General features: G+C 42.0%; 1 protein-coding gene and 1 non-coding gene across 3 annotated transcripts in view; both read right to left on the bottom strand.

The window, feature by feature from the left end:
- The window catches only part of Slc22a15 (solute carrier family 22 member 15), a 64,755-nt gene that overhangs the window by 30,400 nt on the left and 23,965 nt on the right, over positions 1–10,390 (bottom strand). For both annotated transcript variants that reach the window (XR_004515086.1, XM_010631206.2), the window contains exons 3-4: positions 4,497–4,629; positions 3,691–3,855 (exon numbers count right to left, since the gene is read on the bottom strand). Coding sequence is in view for 1 of the 2 variants with exons in the window: in XM_010631206.2 (XP_010629508.1) it covers positions 3,691–3,855; positions 4,497–4,629 (298 nt within the window). In the remaining variant the exon portion in view is untranslated. The remainder of the gene's footprint in view (positions 1–3,690; positions 3,856–4,496; positions 4,630–10,390) is intronic.
- On the bottom strand, positions 479–581 carry LOC117284112. The gene has a single exon (XR_004515181.1). It is a non-coding gene; the product is annotated as a U6 spliceosomal RNA (small nuclear RNA).

Here is a 10,390-nt window from a genome sequence, read left to right as displayed (position 1 = left end):
CTCCTCCTCCTCCAGGACTCCCACCTAGTTCAGGTCTCCATGTTTTGTGCAGCCAGCTACACTGTCTCCTAACTGATCCCACAACTCCTTTTTCCTCCTTCTGGCCCTTCTTTCCAAGCCTTCCAGAGTAACATTTCTGTATAAGAGGCTCTATTGCTCTTCCAGTTAGGGCACCTCACTGGCTTCCCACCAATTCTCCCTGCAACCTTATCTCACTTCATTCATCCTCTTAACAGAGCTCAGCCAAGGGGAGCCTTTCAGGGCCTGGGAGCAGCTCCTTCCTGCCTCAGGCCTTGGATTTTGCCATTCCCTCTGGCCCAATGCTCTCCGGAATGTCAGTGTTCCATCTTCCTCCTCACTCCTGTCCTACATCAAACTTCTACACTGTGCTGAGCTTTTCTCTTAAAAACGTTTTCAAGGTCACTATTCCCACCATTATGCCTAGCCCATCACCCTGCTTCATTTTTCTCACTGTCCTTAGAATCTTCTTCATGAATTTGCACTTCATCCTCGCGCAGGGGCTGTGCTAATCTTCTCTGTTATGGTACCGACTTTAGTATATGTGCTGCCAAAGAGAGCACAGGTCCTTAGAATTTTCTGAAATTGGTTCACATTTGCTTTGCTTCTTCTGATTGAAAAACAAGCTTCAAGACATGGCAAGGACCATCTCCCACCTCATCCCTGTCCTATCTTATTTTAATCTGAAGTTTTTTAAAAAATGGTGGCGGGGTCTGTTAACACCTGAGTGTTGTGGAGCAGAGACAGACAGGAAGGGATTTCCAAGGTAGACAGTGATACAGTAAGGGGTCATCTGGAGATGGGTGTGACTAAATGCATTCTTTATGCTTGACATATGAGTCAATTCTTTGTGTTACAAAAAGATAGTAAGTAGACAAATACATTAATGTGGAATTTTCATAGCTTTAGTATTTTATTTCATTTTTAAAATTCTCAGTAATTTTTACTTAACCTCATTCTTGCTAAGAACTCTGCTGACGTGGGATGAAACAGATGCTCTCAGTCTGCACTTGTGCCTTGTTTGTTTATACTTTATACACTACATATATTACAAAACTAGTAATCGGGTATGGTTTCTCAAGCTAATTTTTTATTGTAAAATAACTAGGCTATTTCCAATGAATCCCTGATTGCTAAACATTTAGATTTTTTTTTCTCCCCAACTTCTTGCAGCTCACATGTTAGAAACCACGGGGTTTATAAGATTGTGCTGGAAAGAAATCAACTTGGAAAGTAAGGCCAAGGACAAAATTCCCAGGAAGACTTTGGGTTCAGGGAGAGGAGAGGAGAGGAGATCCCCAGGCTGCCTTCTTTTAGTTCCGGGTACAGGTCCAAGTCTTGGCCTCCAGGGGACGCTGTTACTCGCTCTCCATTTCACATTGAATTGGGCAAATGTCTGGCTGTACTGTTAGTGGTTTTTTGTTTTTTTTCCTTTCCTTCTTTTTTTCTTTGCTACAGAAATTTTAATTGCTTCATCTTAACCCAGCTTCAAGGGCAAGAATGGGAGGTTAAAGCCCTTCAACAGGAATCTTTTCACTGGCTTTAGGTTACTGTCAAGGGAACAAGGGACCAAGAAGTCTTTCTTTTTACACACCATATGTAACAGAAAAGGAAAAATCCTTAGATAATCCGGCAGGGGAAGGGTAAAACACATCTTTTCTTCAAGAGCAATTTTGTGGAACTAAAGTCAAATGTGATTTTAATAGAGAAATACACAAGTGCCTGAAAAATATGTAGTTATGGTGCTCAGTATGGACAAAACTTTGGGCCTCAGGAGGCCACCTATAGGAGAGGCCACCTCTGTGCCTGCTCTGCATACAGCGAGGGGCAACAATCACTTTATTAATTCCTTAGAAAATCTCAGCAAGTCTGACCTCATGCTTCAGGAAAAATGACATTGTACAGCTCAGTGGTACAGAATCTGCTAGTGCTCAGTACGCACAAGGCCCTGGGTTTGAGCTCCAATGTCAACAAAGAAAAACAATAAAAATAACCTTAAAGTCTCTGAAAAATGAAAACTCCAGTGAAGTTTGCTCAGGAGACCTCAGGAGTCCTTAAGAGCTGGGTGGGCTGGGGGAAATAAGCAGCTTGTCCCAAAAGTTTCTGAAAGCTGCTATAGAAGAAGGAAATTAAAAAACACACTGTGTGAGCACCAGCAGGAAGTCTGCCCATCTAGGATGGAGCTGGTGCAGGGCATCCTTCAGCTTAACAGCAGGTTCTTGGATATACGGAGAGCGGGAGACTATTTTGTTTAGCCTCTGTCTCCTGGCTTGAGGTGAGAGCCTGCACAACTTCCAAAACACAGGTGAGAAATCATTGGTTGGCCAGGCTCAGGGATGTGACGTGCTGAAGTCCCACAAGGACAGTCCTCAGGACAGTGGGAAGATGTGTGCTTAGGCGCCAGCCACACCTGGGATGCAGCCAGGACTATCAGTCATGAGCTATGGGCGGATATGTCACCTCCCCTCTCAGAGCTTCAGCTTTCCTTATCCATAAAATGAGAGTAGATATTCTTAACAGTGGGCTCTGGGAATATTACAGGCGCACGTCAAAGGCCTAGTGTGCTACTTGGCACATAATAGATGCCCAGCCAATGACAGCAGCCCTGGGATTTGTTTAAAGAGAGATATAGTGCTCTCTCGTACACATGCTCACTTGGGTGCATTTTTATCAGTCACACAGTCAACATGTTTCCGTATGGGTACAAGAATGTCAATGATAATCAATGCTTGTCAAATGAATGAAAACAAAACAAAACGAAACAAAAAATTATCACTATATCATATAATACAAAAAGCAGAGTCTTAAGACACAGGCACTCTCCCAAGGCAGTATTTTAAATCAAATCACCTTTTATAATCATTTATTTCTCTAAATAAATAGTTTTTGAGGAGATGATGGGATTGTGAAAAATAACGTAGAACAAGGCTTCAAGTAGGATATTTGACATCAACAAAGAAATGCTACCATCATACCAAGTATTAATTTGAACAGAAGGGTAAAAAATGAGAAAGTCCATGGAACAAGGATTTAAGAAAATAAAACAAGAAGGTTTCAAGAAAGGAGTTTGTAGTACTCCTCTCTCTACTATTTCCCACTCTGGGTAAAGAGCAGTTAGTGCTGTTCTGGGAACGCTGTCCAACACAGGATGGTGACCAGCCCATGGGCAGCCAGGCACTGGGGGAACGTTCTAGCATAGAATGTGAATTAAATGTGACTTCTGGGACTCACACAGCTCAAACTCAGGAAAGCAAATCTACTACAGATTGATCATCCATATGAAAATCCAAATTCTAAAATGCTCCAAAATCGAAAACTTTTTAAGCACTGACATGACATCAAGTAGAAATTTCCACATGGGGTGCACTAAAAATACTGTATAAAATTACTTTCAAACTATGTGTACAAGGTGTATATGAAATGTAAATGAATTTTCTGTTTAGACTAGGGACCCATTCCCAAGACATTTGATTATGGATTTGTAAATATCCCAAAATATGAAATGGGAAGCACTTCTGGTCCTGAGCATTTGGAATAAGCAATATTCAGTCTATAGTTGGAGAAGACATCTCAAGTTTAAATGCATTTTCTGGCTCTAGGGATAAACTGGTTCCCTGCAAGGCTTTTCGGAGCCACTCACCACTTCCAGTTCTGCATGAATGTAAGCAGTACCTGCCAGAGCCCAGTAGGCGGTGCCCACGCATTCATTTAGCAGGACAAAGGCCACCAGCGACATCCCTCCATTCATCATCCCCACCAAGAAGCGGGTTACTGTAAAGAACTCGTAGGAGGGGGAAAATCCATTTGCAATAGCAAATAAAATGTCAAGAGCAAAACCTAGAAAGAGAGAAACAATATTCAGTGATCCAGAAGCAAAGCAACAGTTAGTGAACATAATAAATTATATTCATTAGTTTGTAAGATAAACCTTCGTAAACATAAATTTTCTAAGCTAGATTTTTTTCTAAGTCTCTCTTTAAAACTAACAAAAATGCCAGGGTTTGCTTGTTGTTGTTGTTTCACAATTTCTGACAATCACACACAATTTTCAGTTATCCGTCAGAGTGCTGAAAATCTTTGCCCATGCTCAGCTTGTCAAGAAAACTCTGCCAAGCCCTGGGGAGCCCATTTGAAATGCATTGGCACCAGGAGATGTGAAAACCACTTCTAGAAGACTGCCTCCATCTTTTTGCTACTTTCCTTGGAAACACAGCATAAACTGCAACTTGGGGGTTGCAGAAAGCACCACTGCATGCAAAAGTTTTCAGCACAAATCTCTGGCCTTAACCTGGTGGGCTGAGCACTGAAAACCTCTTGGCCTCATCAGCTCTGACTGTAGTGCCCTCTCTCGCCGGTGTAATGAGAATAAACTCTGCGCCCACACGCCAGTTCTTCAAGGACGTGAAGCAAACAGTCGCCTTATCACTTCCCTAAGAATCTCAGGGAAGTAAGAGCTCTTACTCAGTTCGATAGGTTACCTGTGAGATAGACTTTTTTCCTTCCAAAGCGGTCTGACAGCTGACCAAAAGAGATGACGCCAACAAACACACCACTGAAGAAGAAGGAGCTGGCTGCACTAACTTTGTAAGATCTGTTGGCAATCAAAAACCACTAGAGGAAGACAAAAGTAAAAGAGAGGCATTGAGATTACAGGGGGGAAAAACATGAATGGATTGAGTTAGCTATTAAAAAACAAAGGTACAGCCAGATGTGCTAGTGCACAGCTGTCATCGCAGCACTTGAGAAACTGAGGCAGGAGGACTGCTGTGAGTTCAAGGCCAGCCTGGGCTTCATAGTGAGACCCTGTCTCAAAAAACCAAAACCAAAACAAGAACAAAAACAACAACAACAACAAAAAAAAACATGTACCACAAATAGTTGGACGTAGTAGCTTCTCCACTTAAATATCCGAGGAGCCTAGATAATCAGAAACACCAGAAACCACTGTTATCACATAGTCCCACTCCCATAGAATTCTACACATTATCTTGTTACAGAAGTACACACGGCGAGTCAGAGCTAGTTACTTAGGTAACTGTTGACCATCCTTCACCCCAAGCCCCTGTGTTTCTTAAAAGAAGCTGCCTTATATTTTTTGTTTCCATTCCTCTGATGCCCGTGGATCCTATGACATATATGAAGCAATAAATGAACCACTCTTTGTTCAACGATGAGTATGTTTAATATCCCTTAAAGTATATTCCTCAAAACAATTAAACATTAAACCAAATATCCAGCAATTCCACTTATGTATTTATGTCCTAAAGGATTGAAAGCAGGGGCATGAAAAGGTATTAGAACACCCACGTTCACAGAAACATCACTTGTAGCAGTCAAGGTGAAAGCATCCAGTATCTATCCATCCATGGATGAATGGATAAACAAAATGTGCTTTTCACATAGAATGGAGTATTACTCTGCCTAGAAAAGGAATGAAGTTCAGAGTCACGCTACAACCCAGAGAAGCTTTAAAGACATTGCTAAGTAAAATAAGCCAGACACGAGATAAGGATTTCATGATTCCACTTATACAAGGTACCTGCAAGAGTCAACTTCATAGAGACAGAAAATAAAATAGTGTTTCCTAGGGTAAAGCGGGATGGGAAGCAGGAATCACTGTCCAATGGGAATGGAGTTTGCATTTAGAAAGAAGAAAAACGTCCTGGCGATGGGCAGTAGTGATGGCTGCAGAACAACGCATGGATGCCTTGAGAACCGCTGAGGCACACATTCAAGGTGACTGAAAAAGCAAGCTTCAGGCCATGGATATTTACCACAACAAACAACTCCTGAGTACTATCATCTTCTACTTTCCGGCAACTTATAAAAGCACCACCCACTTCTTCAAGCATTAATACTCGAAACCTTGCCGAGTGTTGCATTAGTGGTATTTGGTACAAGGATAAAAGTGCACCCGAGACAGCTCATTTTTCCTCTACCCCAGCCCCTTCCCTAGAGCCACCAGTGCCTGGTATCTGAAGAGCCCCTTCTCAATGAAAGCCTTCAAGACAAAACCTTCCTTGGTTGCCCTTCTCTCCTTTCCTGGGCTTCGACCTTTTTTGACTTTTTGAGCCACTGTATGATTCAAGAGGTACTTCTGATCTCTCCTTCCCTGGCATGTCCTATATCAGCTACACTGATAAGGTTTCTGACAAGATGGCTTCTAGACATCTCTATACTACATATACATGTACTAAGGGGCTGGGTAATGATGCCTCCTCAGTAATCCTGTACTTATGTATGACTCTTAACAAGTTTAATTAACTGCTTTTCTTAGCCCTCTCTGTAGTTGGGATGTTCAATGTCGCCCAAAGACCCAAGAATCAAAGGCTTGGTTACCAAGGTGGCGAAACCGAGAGGCAGTGGGACCTGTGGGAGGTGGGGCCTCACCTAGAAAGCCGTAAGTGGAGTTTAATGGGCAAGTCTGGTGACGGTTTGGAAGACCCAAATGTTGACAGAAATGTGGAGAGGAAAGGTTGCATTAATGAGGTTTCAAATGGAAATGAGGACTCTACTGGGAGTTGGACTAAAGGTTACCTTTGTCACAGAGTGGCAAAAAAAAAATTGCATTCATTTTGTCCACGTCTTGATGCTTCGTGGGAGGCAAAGCTTAAAAGTGATGGGTTAGTTAGCTGGTAAAAAAAAATTTCAAAGCAGCAAAGAATTCCAGCTGTGGCACAAACTGGGGTGGGCAAGTAAAAAGCTGGAAGGACCCGAGTCTCTGAGAACACTGTGGGGGGCACCTCGGTGCTGGTCTATTTTTTTTATGAAGTCAGAACTGGCAGGACTTGCTGAAGGGGAAACGTGGCAGGAGGAGGAGGGAAGGGGAGCATCACCTGGGTTTCTAATGTTAGCCACTCAGTGGTTGGTCGTGACATTTATGGAGATAGAGAAGGCAGCAAGGGGTGTCAGGTAGAAGGTGGGAAATCAAGGGTTATGTTTAGAGATGCTCAGAGTATGACTCTGAAACACATAAGTGGATGCCAAGCAGGCATTTGGATGTGAGTCTTGAGCCCATGGGAGAAGTTATAAGGGTTTATGAAACTATCAGCAGAGAAGGCTCAGGACTAAGGCTCAAAAGACTTCCACACGCAGAGGCTGGGCAGAAGAGAACCCTTATAGAAAACTTACAAGCAGAACCCAGAAAGATAGCAAGAAAACAGAAGCGAGCAAAAGCCACAAAAGGAAATCTGACCCAGGCGGGAGGGAGGAGTCAAGTTTCTTTGATGCTGCAGTAGAGATCAAGTAGGGTGAGGAAAGAGACATGACATATCTGCGTAGAAACAAAGCCTCGCATGCCAAACTGGTGGAAAGCGAGGATCTGTAGATAGCAAATGTGTACAAAGATGGTTTCAAGATACTTTGCTATGAAGGATAGCTAAGAAGTGAGACAGTATCTAGATTGGTTTGTGGGCCCACAGGCCAGTGGCGTGTTTTTCAAGAGATGGTGTATGGGTGAGCACGTGTGTGGGTGACAGCAAACCTGTAAGAAGATGTGTTTGCAGGAGAAAAGTCCTTGACAGAGTAATATGACATGGAGCTTAATTATCCCCCAAGGGTCCATACGCTAAAGATTTGGTGCCTCGCTTATGGCACTACTGGGAGACAGGAGAGTCTTTCCTCGGTCACACCTCCCACTGTGGTGTAGTGTCTCAACACAGGCCTGCAATCAACAGAGTCAAGTGACCACGGATGGATACCTCGGAAACCATGAGGCGGAGTTCACTCCTCCTTCCATTCAGGTATTTTGTTACAGCAACAGAAAGCTGGCCAACACAAAGAGCAAGAAGAAATGGGCTCGAGTATATAAAAGTAGAGAACTTAGCCTTTATTAGAAGCAGGGAGACTGCTACTGTACAAGGTGGGGGAAAGAATACGGGTTAGGAGGCAGGCAGTGGAGCGATGCCTGATGACACCTAGGCTTCACTTTTATTCCTCATTGAAATACCAAATAAAAACACCATTTAGAGACAAGAGAGGTGTAGCAGGAGTTGGGAATTTTAGGAGGATGATGGAGGACATCATCCTCTAAGGGTCAGACATGATACACTGAAGGGATATCTTGCATGATGGCCACCTCATGCAGAAGCTCACTGGGGCTTTGTAGCTATTTATTTCGTGAGGAAGAAGTAGAGAGTTAAGGTACTATGGATCGAAAGAGTCACCAACTGAGAGCATCTGCAAAGACGTGTTTATATATGCTTGTTATGGGAAAAAAGATGGTGCACAGCGAACAACTATTTTATTAGTCACTATTTTTAAAACCTCTTCTATCTTTAACTTCTTGTCTACATTTCCTATTTTTTGCCTAATTGAAACTTGGTTGATCCCTAAGAAAATCATTTGGTAAACTGAGTCATTTTCAAGTACAGTCTGCTTCCCCTTTTACAAGTATGGACACAAAAATCTGAGACTGGTGTAGATTACAAAACTTCCAAACCTCAGCTCATCTGAAGATTATATTTTCAGACCATGTAACCCTCTGCTTTCCTTTGGCAGAGATGCTAGCTTGTTTTGAAACATCTTGTCTTCCCTTCTTTTATAATAATAAAATATTTAAGTGGGCACATGATTACTCAGAGTGAGCACTTAATGTCTCAATCTCCCCTTGTAGTTAAGGATGGCCAGGTTCTAAGTCCTGGGCAGTGATGTAAGCACAAGCTGGATATGACAGCTCTGAGGAACTTGTCTTAAGAGTCAGCTTTTTCCTACATACCCTTTCTTCCTTTCCACTGCTTAGCATGCCCATGTAAAAGCTGGAACTCCACCTGGGGTCATAGTGAAAAGTGCCACAAAAGGGGGATGATGCATTCGGAAGGTAGAGGGAGCCCAGGTTCCAGAGAACACTAGCGGAAGTCCTAGATCAGTGACCCTGAACCTTTTAGAGCTTTCAGTGATACAAACACCCGTCTCTGGCCATATAATAATCATCCTTGTCTAGGCATTGATAAAGTTTTTAAAGTTTTCTAGACATTTCATGTAGTAAATCATTTAAGAAGCCTGCTCATCCTGGGCTGCAGCATTTTCAATAACATGATCCCTTCTAAAATCCTGATTTTTGAAGTATCCCACTTATTCATATAACTGCACCCTAGACATCTATCTACCTCGTTTCCTCTAGTGCCGCTACTTAAAACATTCTCCCACTTTTACAAGACCTCCAGTTCCCCAACTCCACACACTGAGTGCAGCTTTCACCCCCAAAAGATTAAAATGTGTTAATAAGCCATGATTTAAGAATCTGTGAAGGAAGGGAGTATTTTTAAACTTATACAAGTAATGAAAAGAGCTCTGGCATTTGAAGCAGAAATTCTGTTTTGTGAAAAACAAATTTGTTGTGAATATGTGGATGGTCCAGTGGAAGAATTTTCTACTTTTGAGAGGTGCCTATGGTAACATTTTTCATGTCTAAAAAGGAATCAATATTAGTTATCAGATTGTGCTAGAAAGGACAGGACTCTATCACAGAGATAGCCCCTTTCCCAAAATGGACAATAAATAAGGCCTAATTGTACTTGTTTTTACAACCCGAAAGTTAAACACTTGATTTTATGTGTTTCACATCTTTAGTGTTTGTTCGCATGCTTTTAAAATCTGGCCTGTGACTTTAGCCTTTATTATTCTGCAACTCAAGTTTTGCTAGTCTGTTTATATGGCCAAGGTATTTAAGCTCACACTGATCTGTTTTGTACTTAATTAATAAGAAATAGCTAATTTGGCCACTCCATAGCGACTGTTCTGTTGACCACATTTGCAGAACTTCTCAAAGCTATTGAAAAGGCTACAGTCCTTCCAGCTACTGGACAGCTGTCAAGTTGGATGGTAAATTCTGATTCTCAGCCTGCCAGTTCCAAGAGCTAAAGTAATTTACAGTACTCTTTCTTCAAGTTAGGGCTAATGCATCTCCCTGTTTCTCCTGGAATAAATTCAGGAATGACAGACAACTTGAAAAATGAACTTAAAAAAGAGCAAATTAGAAAATGTGAAGCTGGAACCCAGAAGATCTCTCTAACCGATTTAGATGAATTGGGGGTGGCTGATGCAGGAATGCCAAATCAAGGATTTAGGACAATAGGATGATCACCACTAGATTTCCAGAATTTTCAATTCCCAATGTGAGAGATTCTGGTTTAAATGTCTGGTTTCCAATTTTAAATATTTTTCAAAGATCACTTAAACATTTAACACATATCTACCATGTGATCTAAAGGTTTTATTTTGTTAAAGCCCAGATAAGCTATCAACAGCCATCCCTGTGGTATTAGAGTCAATGTATTGGTGTGACCTTCTTGTAACGTTTTGGAAAGAGGTTATCCACCAGGTTAGACTCCCCTGCTATTTCATTTTCTTGCCCCCTTTGTCCATACTTCGT

Source organism: Fukomys damarensis, unplaced genomic scaffold, assembly GCF_012274545.1.
Source record: "Fukomys damarensis isolate Sample0158 unplaced genomic scaffold, DMR_v1.0_HiC HiC_scaffold_33, whole genome shotgun sequence".
NCBI lineage: Eukaryota > Metazoa > Chordata > Mammalia > Rodentia > Bathyergidae > Fukomys > Fukomys damarensis.
The sequence above is the reverse complement of the archived record's forward strand: the minus strand, read 5'-3'. Positions and strand labels throughout refer to the sequence as shown.